Source organism: Pogonomyrmex barbatus, unplaced genomic scaffold (genome assembly GCF_055798465.1).
Source record: "Pogonomyrmex barbatus isolate J1 unplaced genomic scaffold, ASM5579846v1 scaffold13, whole genome shotgun sequence".
In the NCBI taxonomy this organism is placed as follows: Eukaryota; Metazoa; Arthropoda; class Insecta; order Hymenoptera; family Formicidae; genus Pogonomyrmex; species Pogonomyrmex barbatus.
The window spans coordinates 4,079,492-4,101,720 of record NW_028297109.1 but is presented as its reverse complement, the minus strand read 5'-3'; the positions used below and the strand labels follow the sequence as shown (position 1 = coordinate 4,101,720).

The 22,229-nt window shown below is 35.2% G+C and overlaps 2 protein-coding genes across 6 annotated transcripts; both read right to left on the bottom strand.

Moving 5' to 3' along the window:
* Window positions 1-75: 75 nt before the first annotated feature.
* Window positions 76-9,169, bottom strand: LOC105421996 (uncharacterized). 2 transcript variants are annotated; one of them, XM_011631197.3, is made up of 2 exons: window positions 1,367-9,165; window positions 76-866 (listed from the first exon to the last, which is right to left on the bottom strand). In XM_011631197.3, exons 1-2 carry the CDS (start codon window positions 8,405-8,407, stop codon window positions 624-626), a joined length of 7,284 nt encoding a protein of 2,427 aa, XP_011629499.2. In that variant the 5' UTR covers window positions 8,408-9,165; the 3' UTR covers window positions 76-623. The 2 variants fall into 2 exon arrangements, with proteins under 2 accessions (XP_011629499.2, XP_088928276.1); XM_089072150.1 differs by having other exon boundaries at window positions 728-866; window positions 1,261-9,169.
* Window positions 9,170-11,194: 2,025 nt separating this feature from the next.
* On the bottom strand, window positions 11,195-20,534 carry NT1 (Neurotrophin 1). Of its 4 annotated transcripts, none has more exons than XM_011631202.3 (10): window positions 20,063-20,515; window positions 17,128-17,265; window positions 16,488-16,790; window positions 14,870-14,981; window positions 14,661-14,784; window positions 13,934-14,107; window positions 13,486-13,644; window positions 12,720-13,057; window positions 12,368-12,644; window positions 11,195-12,070 (listed from the first exon to the last, which is right to left on the bottom strand). In XM_011631202.3, exons 1-10 carry the CDS (start codon window positions 20,093-20,095, stop codon window positions 11,842-11,844), a joined length of 1,887 nt encoding a protein of 628 aa, XP_011629504.2. In that variant the 5' UTR covers window positions 20,096-20,515; the 3' UTR covers window positions 11,195-11,841. The 4 variants fall into 4 exon arrangements, with proteins under 4 accessions (XP_011629504.2, XP_011629503.2, XP_011629502.2 ...); XM_011631201.3 differs by having other exon boundaries at window positions 17,107-17,265; window positions 20,063-20,514; XM_011631200.3 differs by having other exon boundaries at window positions 12,368-13,057; window positions 20,063-20,534.
* Between the last annotated feature and the right edge of the window lie 1,695 nt (window positions 20,535-22,229).

Sequence of the window (22,229 nt, the reverse complement as noted above, 5' to 3'; positions counted from 1 at the left end):
CGATGTTTCGCACGATTTGTTCGCGCGCGCGTGGGCCGCGCACAGTTATGCTGACGAAAAAAAAACGGATACGGCGACGCTTTCGAGTGAGGCATTATGCAATTCCTCTGTAACGTTTATTTATAACAAAAGTATCTTAGACTATGTACAGCAACGTAATTAAAGATCGGAAGAAACTATTACAACACCTGAATCGCGTTTAATCATCCGCGTCTAAAATACGCTTTCTCTAAAACAAAAATTAATTAAAATATGCTACAACTACTACAAACCATTAAAAATATCGTGCGTACTGAAGTAATCTTGAGTAAGTATTCGAAATTATTTTTGCGTCTCTTTTTGTACAAGTGTTTCAAAGTTTAGAATGTTTTTTTTAAATTCAAAAATATTTTTCTAGATAAGCAGATTTTTATAAAATATATTTGTAATAATTCTCAATTTCTTGAAGAAACGCGATTAAATTTACCTATATATTTATGACAAAATAAAAAGAATGTAAAATTAATTATAAATTTGAAAGCCAATATAAATAAATTTTTTATAATTATCTAAAATAATTTTAAATTTATCGTAGTAATAAGAAATGTGTTGTTGTAATTAGATAAAAAATACATTGGTTATAATTATTTACGCTCTACGTAGTAATATAACCTGCGTTCTGGATCTTTTATAAACTTGGCTTGTAACAACAGTCTCGGCTTCTTTGTTACATCTTCCTCTTCGTCCTTTTCATTTGCTTTTTTACTATTATTTTGCTCTTTCCAATTTTCGATTTCTCTATTCGATTCCTTTTCAGTCCATTCGTAGGATCGATTTTTTCCTTGATTTGGTGGAATATTCTGCATCAGGTTGCGTACTGCGTAGATCTGAAACCACACAATTTCATGAATAAACCATAAATGAGTCATATCAGACCCATAATTATATTTATACACATTCGTATTAATTTTAATTGAAGTCATTACATACTTAATTTATGAGTACATTATAACTTGCGATGTTACTTTACGTGTAAGAAACATTTAATAAGTGATACTTACATTATATACTTCTACAGATTATAGATTATAGATGATGAGTTAATATTCCGTACTTAAATTTAAGTTTTTAAGATTCTAATATACTTGACATTGTATTGCTATTCTTGATGACTATTTCTTGAGTCTTATCTATTCTTAAATTTTAATTTTTAATGTTAATATTATTATTATCTCACAAAAGGAATTTTGTCCGAAAAATAAAAGAGAAAGAAATCCGTGCCTTAATAATCGTAATTCTTTGAAATCCAAGAAGCCATAGAGGACATTGTGTGTCTAGAGCCATATTCGGTCAGTTGAGTTGTCCTGTAGTGCGGTGATAAACTTACTTCTGACGATCCAAAGCTAGCGTTGTGATTATCATCGTTAACAATCCCGTCGTAAGCCCCAAAATTATTGATCTCCTTAATTTCCTCTTTTCCCATACTCAAACGGCTGAAAGCTTTATTTTCGTTGTTTTCTTCAGGTTTATTTAATATCACCGATTTTTTAATTTCATCTTCATTGATAGACTTAGCTTCTTCTTTCGTATTCTCTTGCTTTATTGATTCTTTTTTATTATCATCCTGTCTAATATTATTTTTTTTACGTCTCGATTTGATTTTTAATTTTGTTGGTTCTTCTTGAGCGGACGTCAGATTCATTTTCATAAAATCAATGTTTTCTATATCGTTTGGATAAGTGGTCTTTGTAGAAATCTTCTCCTTCGAGACTCTTGATCGATGCTCGATTGTTCTTGTTTTCGGAGTCGAAGTTTCTATTTGAAAATTGTCAGCTTTAATTGTTTCTGGCGTAACAATTATTTTAGCTGTTGGAATTGTTTCAAAAGAAGCCGAACTATTTATTTTCTCGTCTTTCTTTGATTTGTTTCGATCCGGTATGGAAATTGATTTTCTCGTACCGAAGTCAAAGCTCGTCGTAGGCGTAGTTGTCATCGTTGATGAGGTTACAGGTCTCCTACGTTTTTTTTTCGTAGGCTTAGTAACTGACTCGGCAGGTGCATTAGCAGAAGAAATCGTAGAATTATTCTTTGATATTTTTCGTCGACGCTTTTTACGTTGTTCAGTTGCAGGAGGAATTTCCTTTGTTTTATTGAGTAATTGACTCGGTTGGCTACTTGTTACTTCTATCGGTAGCGCTGACTCATCTAGATTACTTTTATTTAATTTTAGATATTCTACGGGCTCTTCTTCTTCATGTTCATTAAAAAGATCTACTTGTTTTAGCTTTTTTGAATCAAAGTGTGAATTATTCGACACGTTTTTATCAATTTGAGGAGTTTTTTCTTTTGTATTCTTTCTTCTCGGCGGCTGCGTAATGTCTTCGGGTATGAGCGTTTCTCTGGAGAGTCCTTTGTTTGAGGAAAGTGATGTTTTTTGCGCGAAAGAAGAAGAATGATCTTCAAGCTCAGAGCGATCTTTCAAAACTTGCTCTTTGGATTCATTATCTTCCTCTAGCAATTTTTTGATGGATCTACTGATTTCACGTGCGTTATACGTTGGTCTGGTTGTAGAACTGTATCTGCTGCTAAATTTCGTGAATGGCACGTATTCGGAGCTAGAGTTTTCGCTATCATCTACATGTCTTCGCGAAACATCGCGTCTAGTATTTATTCTAGTATAAGGTTTAGAAGGAACGTCGTATTTCTCCCAAGGATAAATGAGTCTTTCGCGTCTCGTAGATTCTTCCTCGTCTTTATCATCGAAAAATCTGATTGGCTTTCGTTTTCTTCGTCGTTCTCTTGCCAACCTTTCTCTCCTCTCCCAGGGATATTCATATCTATCGAATTCATGTAGCCATTTGTGTTTGTCTTTTGTATTTTCTTTATCGGCATGCCAAGGAAATACGTAATCTTCATTCTTTTCCTCGCTTTCTTCGTCCTCACTTTCCTTTTTAAATTTTGATTTGTATCTTGAAAATGGGAATGGACGGAATGTCGTTTTCTCAAATTGTTCATTATTACTATCGCTTCCAATTAATGATGGCCGCGGATATTTAAAAAATGTGTGATCCTTATGCGATTCTTCCTCTTCTTCGGAATTATCGTTTTTTGTGGATAATTCTGCTTTTATCGGTGTTTCGACCTGTTCTTCTGTCTTTTCGGAAGAATCATTATCCCATGAACTTTCCACATTTTCAGTCTCTTCGTCCTGTTTCTCTTCGCTGTCCTCAGATTCGTGATCTGTGTGTGTAGATTTACTCGAAGGTGTTGTTGCTTCCTCGGAAAACGTTTCCTCGTATCCTGGTGGCTCAGATTCCAAATATTTTTGCAAGTCCAGAACTTCCTTCGAGCCTCTTTGAGGATTCTTCGATCTCGCTGTTGTGGAATCATGCTCGTTAATATTCTCACGAACCTGATATGTGTTAGTCGTACTTTCATCTTCTTCTTCCTCTTCCTCAAAGAAACTTTCTTCAGATTCTTTATCAATAACCTCGGTCTTCTCAGGTTCTGGATGTTCATCCTTCTTATGGTAAATCATTTGTTGTATGGATTCTTCTGCGTGATAAACCTCGGTTGTGCTACTTTCTCTATCTTCTATTAATAACGTTGTACTTTCGATTCCTGAAGTGTTCTCGGTTGAATTCATTATCGTAGAATTGTTCTGCTGATCATCGACTGGTTTCTTCTTTCTTTTGATGTGATTGTACCGTGGCTCCTTTCGCCTGCTGTCTTCGTCCGTCGTATTCAAGCTCGCGCTAAACTTTCCGAATCCTCTAGTGTCCCACTTGGGCTTTGAGTATCTAATTCGATCTTTAATTGTATAAACGACTTTCTGAGGTTCAATCCTTTGATTGCTATTCGTAGGATTTCTTCGTCTCTTCTTATCTTCAATCTTCAGGATCGTAGATAAGCCTTGATCTTGTGTAAGAATTTGCCTGCTTTCTTCGATCTTCAAATCTAATGGTTCGGATGTCATGTTTGTTTTTTTCATCTCTTCTTCTACTGATTTTACATTAGTGTCATTTCTAATAGATTCTGTAGATCTATTAACTGTAGCCTCTGTAAATCCATTAGCTTCATTAATTATACTGTCAGAAGAATTCTTCGTGATATCATTTGCGCTGCGTTTATTTATCTTGATAGTATGATGATGAGCGATGATTCGAGGAAGATTCGGAGATCTTATTATAGACACTCTGTTCTTAGCTGGCGGTCTATATTTTCTGTAATCCGTTTGTGTTGAATACTTTGGAGGGGGTACCAATCCTTTAATCTCCGATGATCTCGTATTATTCGTAATGTCAGTAACATCCGACTTCGACGTACTTTTTTCTTCCGAAGAGTTCGACGTATCGTCCGCAATCTTTAACATGTTTTCACTACTTGCGGTTGCCAAGATTTGCGTGGACGGTGGCAAGGTCGTCATTTCATGGACCTGATAGGCATTCTTCATGTTTCTGATGTTACCCATCACGTCCTCGTATACCTGATTCTGGTAAGAGGCGGTTTGGTACAACTTCGGCGATGACGCGGTGGTGCTGGAAACTTTCGGTTTCAATCTTCGATTTTTAACTCTGCGTATTATATTGGAAGGCCTCGAACCGCGCACAGTATGGAAATACGCGTTCCTTCCTCTTCCGGTTTGCGGATCGTGCTTGTAATTAACGCGTATCGATTCGTGAGTCTCGTACGGATGATTTCTATATCGCCATTGGCGATTGGTGCGCTCCGGCTTCTTCGACACTCGAGGCACAACGTATTCATCATTCTCTTCCGGAAGCACCATGATCTTCGATGCAAACTGCGTGGGATTTAATTCCATTGGCGGAGTCGGTTCTTCGACCAGCTTCTCGGCGAACAACGGATTGTCCAGGGGATTTTCATCAAAATACTTGGCCTTGAAGCAATCCAGTTTGTCCCCGAGACCACGAAGACGAGGTAAATTCTCCTGCGGACCTCGTTCGGGATCAGGTTCCTCTTTTTCGGGCAACACTTTGTCCAGATTAGGTTCTATCTCGTCGCACTGCTTATAAGCATTTCGCGATTCATAAAATTCCATTCCGCGTGAGGTTTTTCGCGGTATTATCTTAGGATTCACGACATATTTCAACGCGGACGCACTAGGTACGTCCTCGTTGTTGTAAAAAGGATATTTTTTTAAATCTATAGTGGCTTCCGTTGTCGTAGAAGGCTTTACAGAATCATCTTCAACAAGTTCTTCGACGGGATCAAAATCGGGAACTTCAACTTCGACTTTCCCATTTTTCTTCGATGAAGTCTCGTCATCCTTCTCGTTAAAACGTAAAGCGATCTCTTCATCGATAACATCACCGCTAATTTTAGGAGATTCGTTTAATAGCTCTTCGTGTTTTTTTACCTTTTTTCTGTTTTTCAAATTTCTTATTAAATATTCATTTCTGATATCTCTTTTCTTCTTCGCTAATTCTTCAACATTTTTTGCTGATTCTGTGTTATTTGTCCGTTTTGCCGATTGGATCAGTATTGGTATTTCCTTCGTTAAATTTATGATTATCGATTCTTTTGCTTCTTCGACATTTTTACTTTTACTGTTAACAACAGTATTATTTTCGTTAACCAAAATTTTGGACATTTCACTCTGCTCTCCTTTCGGTCTCGCGAATGTTGCATCTGAAACATCGATCAATGCATCGATTACTCTCCGACTCAACAATTTTCCTTTCGATCTATCCATTAGCCTATCAAACGAACCTTCATTTTGCTGCTCCAATTTAACCTCATTCGTCACACCATTGTTTGCCGCTGCTTTCACATCTGTATCACTACCGCGAAATTTACTTTTATCGGATCTTTTTCTCCGGAATCGCGTTTTCTGGCTCGCTTCGTGAATCAACGGGAAATATTTAAACGCATTATCATGTGTTTTCCACTGTTGCGGTTTGATATCGAGATGAGAATTATGATTATCGTTCTGCTTATTGCTACGATAATTGGCGTAAGTACTTGCCGCCGATAATGGAGGAGGCGATAATTTTGTGGCCGGAAATGAATTCTTGTGATAGACCGGACGTACCGGCTGAACGTGAGCAAAAGACTCGAAACGGAACGGCAATTTAACTGGTTGAGGATGATGTTGATTCTGCAGTAAGTTTCTCCAGTTAGTTTCCCGAGACGAGTCACTTTCGGCAGACACAGTCGAACGATTCACCGGTGAAGAATGATCTGTCAAGAAGATCGAATAAACTGTTGGTTGAATCTGCGGCCTTCTCGGGGTGAGACCTTCAGGAAAAACAACCTTCTTTTTTGTCTGAGATTCTTGCTTGTTTTTAATGTAATTCAGCATCTTATTATACTTCGCGTTCCGATCATCGTGAATCTTCTTGTGCTCATTTTCCTTTTCGAAGGTGGATGATGAAACTTGTTGATGAGGCGACTTATGAATAACAGATTTAGCAGGTTTTTTCTCATGAGACGGCTTTGCTCTTGCCAGAACTCTGTACTTGAGCTTATTTCTAATAAGAGCAATGTTGCTATTGTCGAGAATAGGACCGAGGAAAGGATTCTCGTGGTAGTCGGCTATTCGCGTGTAGGCTTCTTGAGTGAAATTGAGTGTCATGACAGCCGGAGTACTGGATACTGTAGTGTCAAGAAGACTAGTCGTAGATGAGTACGACGCGTCTTGAGGACTTGATAATGGCTGCACGCCGGTGACCGTTGCAACTGTGGTGGATGTGGTTATTATATTATTGACATAGTCGGTACCGTCGCTTTGTCCAAGTAGATAATGACTGTGCGCTTGAGGCGAGCTCGGGCCGAGATCTTCTTCGTGATCAGAGAATAAATTTTGCGGATGAAAGCTGCGCGGATCGAGAAATGTTGAGGGCGACGTCATGGTCTTCTTCTTTGTCACTAAGAGATACGGACCGTGACCATCAATGGTCGCAACCGCGATCGGCGTTTGCGTTTCCAGTTGCGGATTCATGGTCGTCGAGTCTGGTACGAGCGTGGACGATTCGGTGGTCGATGGACCTTGTCTCGCCTTGAAATAATCCCAAAAGAGATGACTGTAACTCACCGTCGTCGGCTCGTCGACTTGTTGGAACGAAGCTGTAACCGGAGCGACGTAACGTAGAGTCGTCTGATCAATTGAATATATCGGCGAGTCCGGGAAATTTGCTACAAATCCATGATGACTTAATGGCGTTTCATCATCAGGCAAATTTGCTCTTTCGGGTGGAAACATTGTTGTCTCAGGATGGACTTTCTTTTGTTCCAATTTACGCGGATGCTTCGCTTTTTTACTTGCAGTATTGTTTTTCCTATTTTGTAATTTGGATTTCTTTTTTATGTTAATGGGCTTGTTCTCGTGTTTCAAATTATTCTTAACATGAGATTTTTCCAATTCCGAGCTATCAAACTTGATGTCATTGCGAATTTTTGATTCTTGCGCATTTTGATACATTTCCGAACTTTTCTCGGTTTCTTCAGCATTTTTTTCTATATCTTCTTCGAGTTTATGAATATTAAACTCAGCAACGAATTTAGGATCTATCTCGGACTCCTCCCAGCTATTCCTGTCGTATCCTACCAAATTATCTTCTTCATCCGTTTTCTCAAACTTCCTATTTTCCTGCAAATGATCTTGATAATCTTCCTCGTATTTTTCAAATTCATCGGATATCAAATTTCTACTCTTTCCTCTTTTTTTCTTGTCATATCCATTCTTCTTTTGGTTGTGAAGCTTGCGAGCAAATCCCTCGTGGAAATCGGCGTCTCTAATGTGTCCCCCGTGATCGTATGCCGAATCCTCATATCCCTCCTCGGTATAGACCGTGTTGACCTTTGTGTTAGTAACAACTTCTCTTAATCTGGGTGCATTGCGTCTCTCCTCGTCCGTCTCCGCACTCTCGTACGCCTCATGTTGTGGCAATCTCTTCACAGTGTGAACTCCTCGAACTTGAGCGTGCAACTTCGTCGGTACGAAGTCCAAGGGAATATTTTTCTCAGGTGGCGGTTTTGCCCAAATTCCAGGACCGACATATCTTGGTTTTGTAGGCACGTCTTTGGCTTCCTCATGTTCCGAGTATGGTATTACGTGGTCTTCAGGAGGCTCTTCAGGATCATCATCTTCCTTGGTGTATTCGGTATATTGATAAGGTGGCCGTGCGTATCGACTCAGAACATTTGTTTCCGAAGAATCAAGTATTTCTTTCACTTGTACACTCGTTGAGTCTGGCAAATAAGTTGTGGAATCTTGATCAATTGATGTCGTGGTATTTAAAGGCTGCAACCAAGCGAGTTTGGTAACTTTATCTCCATCATTGGTGGAATCGATATCGATTGTTGTAGTAAATGTAGCATGAAGATTCTGATTTGATGACACCATTTGAATGATGGCGACCAGAACAAAAATAATGAAAAAATTATCAGTTTCTCGTGATTGCTTCATTTCTCTGAATTGTTTCTTACTTTATAACACTGTCAAAATGAAGAAATATTGTTTAGTGTACGGCTAACAATAACCATTAGACAATAAAATTACACTTTTCAATATACACATCTTATCACAATTATGCTGAATATATATATTAATATTTAACATTAAAATATGAAAAAAATATATTTACAAATTTATAATGTTCGAGAGAAGGAATGTATTTATGAATTATATTATAGTAATCACGAATTATATTAATTTAAAATTGAGTAAAACGATACAACTTATCGAATTGTTTTTTAAATATAATAACAAATTATGATTCAGATTCTTCGCAGTGATGGAAGAAGACACTATTATATTGCTCGACTTTCGGAAAATGCAAATTTTATCGATAATAGGTGACGCTTATAAATTTGCGTTGGTCACGGTAAAAGAGAGAAATTCGCGATTTACGTGCGAGCCACCGAAGTGATTTCTAATCATCTTCGATCGAGGTCTTTCGTCAAACTGGCCGGTGGTACGGGCTGTGTGGCCTAATTTATATTTTCCAACCATCTGAAAGGCGAGGTAGGGTGAAAAACGTTGGAACGACCCTGCTCCACGGAGCGTGTAGATCCGATCGTTCAACGATTCTGTCACTCTCGATTGGATTCGTTCACCAGGCCGTTTCACCCAGACGCCTCTCTTTTCCGGTTCGCGTATTAGAAACTCCGATGTATAACTCCACAACATCCTAATTAAGATGCACTCGTACCCTTAATTCTACGAGATCACGAGCGTCTCGTAAAAAACGCGCTGAAGGAGGAGCGCGTCGTTAATCGAGCAAAATGCGCTGCTATTAACGCGAAGTAGAAGGACGAGGGAGAACGAAGAGGTGCGAGGATACGAAGATGCACCATGAGAATATCCAGCAAGACGAGCACGTAGCATAACGCGATTTATTTCACTCAGTCAGCTGTGAACCGTTCGTTTCGCCGACTACGCTTCGCTCGACTCGACACGGGGATTGTCTCCCGCGTCTTTCCGCGTTGGGCCGCGAAGCGTGTCGCTCGAGCTACGGGACTTTCCTCGCTTCGACGAGTCCGCGAGAAGATTACCATAAAATGTAATTTCCATTTTCAGAGCAGCTACGAGCATACTTAAAGAGATAGGAGAATTTTGCTAGGTGAAACAAACATACTTTCGATATGAACCTCAATTGTATAAACATATGATGAACTTGAGTTTAAGAAGAACGGATTAAACTACCATTTTAAAATAAACTATGAAATTCTTTCTTATTATTTTTAACAATTAAAAATATATATCCTGTCTTATATAATCTTTGATTTAATTTGTGATTATTTTATTTACTAAATATAAAATAATTATTTACTAAATATAAATATTTAAAAAGAAGGGTTCTTTTAAAATTTTTTAGATAATATTTTTTAAATGTATTATTAAACTATATTAAAATAATTATTAAAAATTATTATTTTAAATAAACTTTTGCGGAGTCGTGTGTTTAGATGGTTTAGACGATTTGGTATTAGAGTTAATCATAAACCTAATGACTGTGAATTTTATGATTGCAAAATCGAGTTGACTTTTAGTAAACGATACTATTTCATCATCAATCTTTAGTTTTGATGATGAAATACAATGCCTTTTACGAAGACAAAGACGAAGACATGATTTTATGGACATTATTATATTTGTCTACGTATTTGTAACGTGTGTTTGACTATTCTAATAAAACTGTTTTAGTACCTTTAAAATATTTTCCTGACATTTACAGTTTAATATATGTTCTATGGTACGCTATATATTGTTATTTCTGTGTGATGAATGACCCAGTCTTAAAAAAGGGACCTAAGGAATTTGATGGTGGTCTATTTTTCGCTGCTAATCTATATCTTGCTTTACTTACTTCGCATACACATATATACATATCAAAGTATAATAAAATAGTTATTAAAATTTTATATTTATTCGTTACGATTTACTACAAATTTTGCAACACAATCTCTTTGCAATAATTGCAATAATTATGCTTCTAATAGCTACTTTTTTGAATAACATGTATTAATATAATAATAAAAGTAAAAAATATTTACATTTACAGTTTTCTTTATGAGAAAGAAAATTCATATTAATTCTTTAATATTCTTTAATATTATTTCTTTAAACAAATTAGTTTTTCTTGAACTTTCAAAATATTTCATGGTTAATATAAATTTAATATAAATTTAATATAACTTTAATATAATAAAATATAAGAAAATTTACATTAATATAATAAAAAAGACTTATATAATGTTAGACAAATAAGTTTTTTGGATTTTAGAATAGATTAATAAAAATTGTTCAATAAAACAGATTTCATCCTTTCCTATTTCTATTTTGTTAGTGTGCACCTTCTAAAGAAATTTTTTACAAAATAGCTATGAGAAATTTAGCTTTCTCCATTTACACGGAGACACGGTTGGGCTACATCTCTTTTATTTTTCATAAAATAAAAATCCCGATATCCACGATTCACTAGGAAAAATCCAATATCTAATTACTCTAGCACGAAAATGAGCTATAGGAAAGAAAAAGTTTCGGATTTCCAATATACAAAGTGTAAAACTTCATTCACAAATTATTGATCGAAGTTATGGCAAGTAAACTGCGATCGTGCACATTTTAGGCTAATAGCAATAAGTCTCGCTTGTATATCATAAATAAAATTTCAAACACTTTCTCTTGCCGAAAGTACATTACAATTGAATCTACTTAAATCACACAATTAAATAGGTATCAAGATAAAAAAAAATTCTAAAAATACTTTATTGATAATATGAAACACAATCATATATCGTAAATTCCTTAAGTATAATTTATAAATAATTTATAGAGAGAGGTAACAATTAATAAATATCAGAAGACAAACATGTAGTAGAAAGAAACAAATCGATTATTGCATCTACTCACTTTTTGGTTATAATATTCTAACATTAACAATTTTTACTATTTTATTATTATTATATAACAAATCCTTTATGGAATATTTGAATAAAAATTTATCGCCACTTGTTACGTTTTTATATGACGTTTTTATATTATTATAATTAAATGATAAAATAAAACTAATTAGATAAAGTATTTATTTAAATTTTTATAACAATACGAAATGTTTTGCGATAAAACCTCTAAATATTAAATTAGTAATAAGCTAGTCTTTATTTGTAATTTTAATTAATTTTTAAATTTTTCTCTCTTTTGTGTTGAACTCAATTTAGAACACGCGATAGCATGTTTATTATTTACGTGCCTTTGAGACTCTTTTGTCGAGTCGAGTCTTACATTATTCTCTCACGATCCTAGAGATTAATGTAAAAAACGCGAAACTCGCGAAATAATGATTTGGAATCTTCATTAAAATAGGATGTCAGGTACTGTAAAGGAAGAACTATGATCTAAGATATCATCGGCTTCCATGCGCTATTGTCGCTTTGAACCGGTGCCGGCTGGGTGGCGAGTTGCGGCTCCGCGGATTGCAACATCGCAGCCTCCGGCTTGAAAAAATCTATGATTGGGTGATAGTTATAGTTGATTCTCCTCTGCGGCTCCTGGTATTCCTCGTCGAAGCCTCCGTTTTGTAGTCTCGACGTAGCATCCATATTCTGGTCATACGGCTGACTGTATCTAAAAAATGAGATACAGCTTCGAATTAATATTAAAAAATTAATTTTATTAATAAACTTTTACCATAACATTAACTCAGACTTCTAAGTTTTTTTTATTACAATTTCCTAAAGATTAGTTTAAGCTTTTAAAATTAATTTTTAATCTTAAATCCTAAAAGAAAAATTGACAATTTCTTATCAAATCGAGATATTATAATACAACAAATTTTTACAAATATAGAAAGATGTATGTATATTATTTATAAAATATATTATATAATAAAAATTATATAATAAACTGGCGCAAGCTGCTCACCGATTGTTGCTCGTGTTGTTACGGGAAGTTTCCGAAAAATCCTCGTGGGAGGTGGATTCTCGTCTGAAAGGTGGCCTGTTGAGTCGATTGGGCCTGTTGCTCTTGGTTAATGGACCTTTGTAGCCTGGCGCCCGCGTGTTGGGCGCATGTTGCTGCGGCAATTTGTCGTATGGCCTCGGAATCGATGCGGGCTTTTTCGGCCTAGTTCTATTGGATAGAGTAAAGCTGGGTCTACTCGTCGGGCTGATCTCTATCACTGTCTTCTTGTTGCTGGACACTGGGGGAAACGAGACGTATTCACTGAGGTCGTTCGATGGCGTGGGTGATGGCGAGTAATTCTGAAGTAAAATACCGTGGCTGGAGTCGTAGGCCAAGGTGGGAGTGTATTTGGTGATGTGATTGAGACCGACGGCCTTGTTGAAGTCCTGAAAATCATCCTTCTGTTCGTTGATTGTCGCGAAATCTGCTCCCGGGAACGTCTCCTTGGGCTTCATCGGGGGATCCTTCTGATGCGGAGGGAAGATCTCGCTGTAGCCGTGCACGTGGCAGCTGCAGCAAGTTGGTACTTTGAATATATCCATGTGTAATCCTAGTTTCTGATCCCAAGTCAACAATCTGTGATAATTGTAAATTTGTACGCAGGAAGAACGGTAGTTTTCGGAAATAAACGAGCAGCTCGACTGTGGATTGCTGTAAAGAAACAATAAATATTATTAAAATTAATATATGTATTAAAAGTAAAAGAATACACAAAAAAATATTATACACAAAAAATATTACAAAACGTTTGTATATATATATATATATATATATATATATATATATATATATGTGTATGTATATATATATATATATTTCTCTAATAAATATATATTTGTTATTATATCCACATTACATAACTTTAATTTGTAGTTAATGTATTATTCCTACATTTTCCGTTGCATGATGTACGTTATATAAATTAAGCTTTAAAGCAGACAAATATTGTCTTGACTCTGATCAAATATCCTTTATTTATCCAACGAAAATTAAGTATTACGTAAATTAATGATTAACGCCGAAATAAATTACCTTTCCTCTTTTCAATTAAATGTATATATATTGGCTGCCATACTTACGAGCATTTCTCCAGTCGTATCGTTTGGGTGTGTTCACCTGTGTTTATTATATACTTCCATACTCCAGAAGCAGCTCTCGCTAATTGCGGCCGAGCATATTTGACAGTTGATGGACAAGTGAAACCCTCCTCCACGTTATCGAAGGGATTGTCAGATCGTCTGAAACCACAAATATATGCATGAAGTAATAAAAATAATTATCGTTAAATTGCGAAAAATTTTTTTTAGTTATATAATTTCTTAATTTAATTCCTTATTTTATTTATAAATTTTATTACTAATAAAATGTATTAAAATATGAAACAAACAAGAAATTATTTTTAATTGCTTCTAACTGTATATGAGTAATTATTATTCCATTTATAATTAATAAAAATTGAAAAAGATTAATGTACTATAGAACCTAGTAATCTTCAAGAAGTATATGGAAATAAAATATCTTATTTACCTTTTAATTTCATTGCTTTCGTATCTGCTCTCATAGCGATTCTCGTATTTATTCTCCAGCGGTAGGGCGCTCGGCAATTTTTCTTCCGCGCTTCCGTAATCTTGCGCCTTATAATCGGTCAACAATGCGGATACCATTTCCTTATTGGACCTTAAACTTCTTATTATCGCTTCGCTAGAAAGTTAAGGCCACTGTTAATGTTTTTTCGCAAAAGTGAATAATAGCGATATTTTCTCCAACGAAAAATTTCTTTCATGCGCTGTTCGAATGACTAAGACTAATGTAAAATCAAATGGAAATTTTAGAGAAATTTAGCAGGAAATACACACATACACACACACACACACACACACACACACACACACACACACAAAATGATATCGCAATTAGCCAATAAGTAACTTTGTAATAAGTCAGATAATACTAATTGTGCATTCGCAAAAACATAATTTAAATTTAAAAAGCAATTTCACAAATTTTATAATAATGCATGTTGTCTGAACTACTACTAATTAAGGTTTACTGTATACTATCAATGTTTTATTTATCTCTAAAATTCAGTCACCGTTATTTTAATGCTCTCGAGAAGAGACGCGGAAAGTGAAAACCATTGGCTTGCCAATTAAGACGGACCGAGAGATTTTAATCTCGGCTAAATGCAAATTGTGCCGCGTAACAATGTTCGTCATTAATTCAATGCCGAAACGAAAGTTCAGGGCAGACTCACTGCGGATAATCGTTGGCCTCGAGACACACCGTCTTCGTGAAGAAAGTGCATTCGTTTTCCGTGGGCCTCCTCTTCGACTCGTTCGGCCGTTTAGACGGCCGCATGACAGGCGGCCTCGATATACCTGGAAATCATCAACGATCTGTCTCGGCTCGTGCCACTTTTATCCGGCGTAATTTACGATTGTCGATTACCGTGGAAAAACTGACCTGTGTAAACGTTCCTCCTGTTCGGAATAGACGGTCTTATGGGGGGTCGCAATGGTTTGATAAGCACGGGTCGCCGTCGCTCTTGGATCCTCATTAATCGTAATTCTTGAGCCTTTAATTCAGAAAACTTGTTCACAAAAAACTTGCTTACAAAATGATTATAATTTTATTATCGAGTATTATTCTTTTATTGTCAAATTTAAAAATTTCTTCAAAGTTGAAGTTTTCCTTTTACGTTAATATGTAAAAAAATGTCATCTAAATTGTTATTTATAAATTCTTATGATGTACGATAAATTTATAATTACTGTATGGCGTGCGAACATTAAATTTTCAATACATTTTTTAATGATATTTGCGTAATTGTATAGGCGTCTACAAGCATTGTCCGTGTGCACTGACCTTAATGATCTTTTGTTATGTGTACGTAACAGGAACATTGCATTGACAATGAGTACATTCTGTGTATTTAAAAATGCTAAACTGTAAATATATTATATTCATATATTATATTCATCTATGTCTTGAATAAATGTAAAATTGAATATAATATTCTGTGCTTCTTAAATAAATAAACTTGTTTTCAATTGTCAGAGAAAAGAATAATGAAATAATTCTAGCTAAAATCAAGTTTTATCTTATTACAATCAGTCTTTAGAGAGCCTCCAGAGAAGCTGTAATACTGTCACCGCTTATCTATTCCCATACAGGATAAATCAACATCCGCCTATATCCGTTCAAGTCGCTGGCTAATTAATGTCCGGAATGGAAAGTCGTTCTCTCGCGCGATATATCTGACAGTGTATAGTGTAACCGCGACACACCACTCACGAGATTCACGAGATGGTCCTTGCGACGAGTCGTGAGCAATAAAATATGTCGAACACGTGAAAGTACTTGCATAAAAGGCGCTGCTTAAAGGCCGCCGCTACAAGTGAAACCGTACGATGCGCCCGTTCTAAATCCGAGAATCCCGTAATCTAAGCATATGAATGGAGATTCTTTCAATACACGTTACTTCCTTTAATATACCATGTGACATAAGCCAGAGATATGTTCAGATGCTTGGCGACTTACGAGAAGAAAAGTATAAGAATAAGTTTCAAAGTATAAGTATAAGAATAAGTTTCAAAATATGTGTGATCTTTTGCGAATAATAAGATTTTTTTAATATATAAAAATAATTTTTAATTATTAAGAAATTTCTCTCTTCTTGTGTGTCGCAAATAAAAATAAATGGCGTATCAATATGGAATCAGTATGAAAATAATGAGATATCAACATATCATATTAATGTGGCAGCCACTAATTTAGACATCATTCTGATAGTTTAGAAATCGTCGTAGAGCTCAAATTTATTACAGGTTGCATGTATAAAAGTATCGATATTTTCAAGCGTCGCGCCGTGAGAAACTCGTCTACCAGGGGAAAATATACATATTTATTAAACGATGAGATAAATCTCGCTGAAATTTACGACAAGTGGACACGTCAAACTCGACTTTCTACCGTTCTCTGATTGTAGGAAAAAGTCGTCGCGATAGATCATTTATGCGCAAACGCGCGCATCGCATTATAAGCATAATGTAATTTTTTATCTGCACGCGTTTCAATTCACCTCGGGTAACGCTTCGGGCATCTCGTCCGAATCCTCACCCCCGCCCTCATCGGAATCGGAATCGTTGGATATGATCTTCGCAATGTCCATGCTGATCGGTAGCATCAGTTCTCTGCTCGCGTTTTCTCTGTTTCCGCTGCCGAGGAGCGACTCGACTTCCTCGAGTGGCGGTGAAGTCGTGTCGTTACTGGATATTCTCGTGGAAATTAGCGTTGCCATTGCCAGCTTTTGTGGCGGTGACATGCTACGTATTATTGGTATTACCTCGCCAATTTGTTCCCGCTTTTCCGGCATCTTCATCGCCTAGAAAAATATGGAGTCTCAGTTGCGTTCTGTTAAAGCAAAGTAAATGCAAGTAAAATAACTAAAAATGTAAAAATAAAATAATTTTAATAAAATAATTTGTATTCAAATAAACTACTATTTATTTGTTGATGTTTAATTACATAAAATATCTATTTGTAAATTGATAGTCCATCAAGCGTTATGTGCTATGAATCTTTTTTTTATATCATTATCTCTGATTATTATTTTATATAATTTTTGTTTTATGAGAAACAAAAAAGCGATATTAGATAAATGTTATTTGAAACTTCTCCATGCAAACGTGCTCACTCACGGATGCCACTACTTCTCGTACTTTGCTCGTTCTGTTTTTGGCATCTTCGTCGAGCTTGAGCGACGTTGATATCTTTTCCTGAGCTTTCTCGCCGTCGTCGACATCATCGACATTATCGGTGTTCTTCTCGGCATGGATCGGGGACAGTAGCACGACTGCCTAGAAGATGAAACAAAAAGATGCACGTGGCATATTGCAATACATAATTTGTATGATCGTATTATTCGCCGACAGTATTATTAAATAATTGAGTAACATCTTGTAAGACATTATATGCAACATATTAGTAAATCTGAGATTAGGCATTATTACGCTGCCATCTGCCTAATTAATTAGATGTGTTAAAGAATATAAGAGGTGTTAAAAGAATGTTATCTAAATCTTATTAGTACGGTAAATTATAATTAACAGTTAGGTGGAAGTTGTGGTTACGTTGTACGATACGAATCAGAATATAAATTTTTATAAGCGAATTAAATAGCACGTTAATTAACTTCTGATATTGTTAATTAGCGAACGTCACGCGTGCGAGACGCCGATTTAATTGAATTGCGAGTGAAAACGGCGCGTGTGGTTCAGACGAGGAGACAATAAAACGCAACTTCCGGAAAGAACAATCGTAACGAGCGTGGAGAGCCGCTATACATAGCCGCGAGTGAACTGCAGGGAAGTGTAAATTACGTTACACGTATCTCTTGTTTGTCAAGAGTGTGACCGATTATCGCGCAAGAGATCTTTCCTCTTCTTTCTTTCTTCTTTTTTACGAGAAGGAAGCCTGTCCGGAGAAACATTGGCTGCGCGTTTACATACGTTGCACCGGAAGCGCAGTGGCTGCAATGCGCTTTTGCAGGATGCAAGAGATCGCGTTGCAATTCTGGAAAAGTCGTCGAAAAGGGAGTCTCCTTAGGATCCCACCGTAAAAGTATTTACTTATGCAGATTTAACAACTCGGTAAATATATAAAGTTCAACTTGCGCGATACCTTAATAATTTATATGTATATAATTTTTGCGAGAACTTGGATTCAGTGAAAGTAAATGACTGTAGGTTTCATTTAAGCTGACTCCTGGCAACTTGTAATTGGACGGCTTGATGAATTTATATTCCAATTTAATTATTTTTCAACTAAACGAGTTAATTATCATGAGTGAGAGATAATTATGTTGAAAGTCGCTAGTCGTTAACACTAGATTCATACTCGGAATATTAATAACGGGAGGTAATATTATATTTATTGGTCCTTACGTATCATTAATGTTAACAGATCGAATCGCTATCTTTATAATTAATATTAGAAATATCAAACGATCGTTTTTTACCGTTTCTCTTTTTTTGGTATCAAAAATAAGATTTCATAATTTTTTGGTTTTATTCTATTCTATCTTATTTTAATATTCTATCAGATTAGAGCGAGTAATTGATAGAAAGTTAAAAAAACTCCAAAATAATATTTTTAATATAAATAAAAAGATATTTAAATATAAATAATCAGAGATTGACGGCACTTCTATTATTAACATTCATTAATTTTTTACTACGTTCTAACAATTGATGGAACAAAATTGTTTCGTGCATACGGGAATCTCTCTTCTCGATATTCTAATAGAGGCAACTAGTTTCGCTAAAATAAAATACGCTCGAGGTAACAAATGCAGGATGCAACTATGCACGCACGTAAGAACGCATTAACCATGATGCATCACGCGATACAGCGTGCAACTTCAACTCTAGCAGAATTCACTTCTTCTAGCTTTAATGAGATGAAGAACGTCCTGATTATTATCTAGTCATTAAAAATGCATTTCTTTTTAATTTGATTGAAATGAGATATAGTGGAAATTTTGCAAGAAAGAAGGGAAAATCAATTAATTGTCCAATTTTTAGACTTTAGACCAATTAATCATTCAAGAATTGATTTATTTCTATTTGTTATTGTTAAAACAATATATTATTATGTTGTTAATTAAGTATTATAATTGTTAATTATTGTTACATTATTAAAAATTTAACTATTTATAAAAATATAAGTTATATAATTTAATTTAATATAATTTATTATAAATATATAATAAAATATATAAATATTTATAAAAATATAAACATATAAGGAATATAATATATGTTTAATATAATCAGTTGACGTTCTTTTTCATTATATCTTCTTACACCATCCATTACTCGATCTTGTTGGGTTTAAAAACCTATTGCGCCTGTCATTTTATAATCAACGTAATGACCCAATAATCATCGAGCCGAGCAGACGATTTCACTGGTATTCAATGGGCTTTGCGGCAACGGACAAAATCGCGTGACTGCAGTCGAGCATTTTGTGATGGCTATCCCGTGTCAGATTCCACATTTATCGCATTGATCGGGAGCCTCTCGCGAATTCCCGCGCGAGAGCGAACTCGGTATTCCGGTGCATGTGCGAGGGGTCTATTACTTTTCCTCATTCCAGCGAGTGGCTGGATCAAGGTCGCGGCAAAGGTCTTGTTCCACTTTGGACCAAGTAACTGACGCAGAAAGCGTCGCATGAGGAGATTGACGGAATGAGAAACTTTATTTATATAGCTCTAAAGAGAAGACGAAGCGTAAAATTTTTTTTAAAAGTGCGATTAAAGATTTAATAGCTACAATTAATTATTTTTTAACGCATTTGATGCCTTATTATTAGTAAGAAAATACCAATGCAATTATATCTTTAATAATTGATTTAAATGCGCTTGTTAAGAAAGAATAGGTATTTGTTACATAAGAATAGTATAATGTTTCTCCTACCATTCGTTTTGATAAGGTTTTGTGCAATTAGTAAAAATAAAGTTAAATAAATAAATTTAATGGCATTTACAGATAAAAATTCTGGATAATAATTAAAAATTTTACAAGAAATTTCAATCAATTGTAAAAATAAATATTAAATATATGTATATATTCTCGAAATAAAAATCAATCTTACCAGCAGCACCCAGCACGACTGTCCTATCCTCATCCTAATAAACCACTAAGACTCATCAACAGTTTTAATATCAACTAATTTACAATTATTATGGATTTCCTGCTATTACCACCGTGATTTATCAATACTGCAATTTATCAAATCTCAGCACTATCATGGGAGGATATCATTAAACACTCAACGATGGATTCTTTTCAAGATCCACAAGTATCACGTGTTTGCAGAGATTAATTACGCTCACGGTGCCTTCTCAAAGATTGACAGATCGAACCAACGAAATATGAAGGACCTCTATTCTAGAAGAAACTTTCGGTACCGATGTACGTTCGCCAAATCCACCTGCAGCCGATCTGTTCTTTGAACTGGCGCGAAACTTTAGTTCTCTCGTGGTGGTAGGAAACGAAGAGCCTCCCCGCACGGTCCACGTGGGGATAATGTAGGAACACACGGGATCTCCCTCTCAGCCGTGACCGAGAAAACCGGACCGTCGTCGGGTTGGTGGATAAGCGTGTCGTACCGGAGAGAAGGAAGAAGTCGGCCAGACGAACTCCTCCTCTCCATCCGTGCGAGAGAGCGCGGCTTTACTCTCGGTCAATAGACTACACGCAGCATCGCACGCTTGTACTACGTTATACAAGGTGTTCTAGGTTCATCGCACTTTCTTTTGTGTGTCTATTTATTTTCTCATCAATTCAAATCACATCTTCCCCAAAAGATATCATCAGGATTTCGTTAATTTTTATATAACGAAAGTGTAGTTTCACAATTTAAATTGCTGCATGTTTTGAAACAAATGTTTCCGTTTCTGAACAAACTTTAATAACTTTTTTTTTTATTAATATGCATATTTTTATATTAATGTGCATATTTAGAGTTCTATAAAAGAATTTTCTTTTTTTAAAAAAACGATCAATTCGAATTTCAATTAGAATTAGATTAAAGGAAGTAAAAAAAAGAAACATTGTATATGGGACATTGTATATACTATCGTTACATAAATCGTCGTATTAAGAGATGATCAACATATTGTTCTTCCGTGATTACAGTTTCGGATCTTGTACATTCGGTGTGACACTCTATTGTCGTGTCGAGAAAGTTTTTCTTCGACATCGATCATGGCGATCTTTTTATCGCATACGTGAAGCAGGTGACAGATCTACGGACAAAATGTCTTCAATAACCTATATGTTTATAGGAAAGTCTAGATTTTTTTCATTAATTTTGGGCGATCTTTCTTTAATCCATATATTAGAATTAAAATATTCCAATATATTTTTAAAAATATTTTTATATTTAATTAATTCAATTAAAACTTAAATTTTGTAAAATGATATAATAAATAAAATTCCCCTGAAAATTATTTTGAGAAATATTAAAATTGCGTTAGATGAAGGAAAATGTATAATGTAGATATTTTTACTTGTTAGTCGAGGGCTATTTGAATTGTCACGCGTGATTCAACTTGAGCGCTTTCGAAAGCATGTTTTTGTTATAAAATATCACGCTTGGCTAGCTACTTGAGATACTTGTCTCGTTTAAAAAATAGCGTATCGTCAAAAGAACTTAATCGATATAAGTAAGTACCACAATGAATTAACGGATATAGTTATTTTCTCTATAATTGCCACTTTACGTCTCTTACTCTCGATAACGTGATTAACAGTATATGATTGTTTAGAGAAAGTTACCTAATTTCGTGTTTGATATTTTCTATATGAAGGGATATCGATCACATGCTTTATTACTCTTGACATACTCTTTGTGACAAGAAACTGCTTAAACGAGTATGTAACTTAAAATCAATTATACATTAACCATGTCACTTATAAAATTATATATATAATTTTGCAAATAAGATTTATATTAAGAATTGTATAATACCGCATTTGTCATTAGAAATATCGCGGTTTGCAATCGCGAACTTTCTCACCTTAGATCAAATCACATAAAATTACTTTGAAAGTGCATCAAGCGTTGTAATATTAAGCGATCTATGTAATACCCGTGAAAACGTAAATGGCGTAAATGGAAAGTGTTATTTTGCATATGCGGCAATGTTTGCGTCCGCTACAACATGAGACATATTAAAATCGCGATAAGATTGCGTTAACATGAACATGAGTCGCATGAAACTTTCTCACATTAATTATATTTTATATTCATTATA

Coding starts and splice junctions, on each gene's coding strand:
- NT1 (XM_011631199.3), bottom strand. CDS start 20,095: ATGAGGATAGGACAGTCGTGCTGGGTGCTGCTG. Junction 17,266..20,062: donor AGTCGTGCTGGGTGCTGCTG/GTAAGATTGATT, acceptor TTCATCTTCTAG/GCAGTCGTGCTACTGTCCCC. Junction 14,982..16,487: donor TGCCCGAAGCGTTACCCGAG/GTGAATTGAAAC, acceptor TCTGAATTAAAG/GCTCAAGAATTACGATTAAT.
- LOC105421996 (XM_011631197.3), bottom strand. CDS start 8,407: ATGAAGCAATCACGAGAAACTGATAATTTTTTCATTATTTTTGTTCTG. Junction 867..1,366: donor CTAGCTTTGGATCGTCAGAA/GTAAGTTTATCA, acceptor GTGTGGTTTCAG/ATCTACGCAGTACGCAACCT.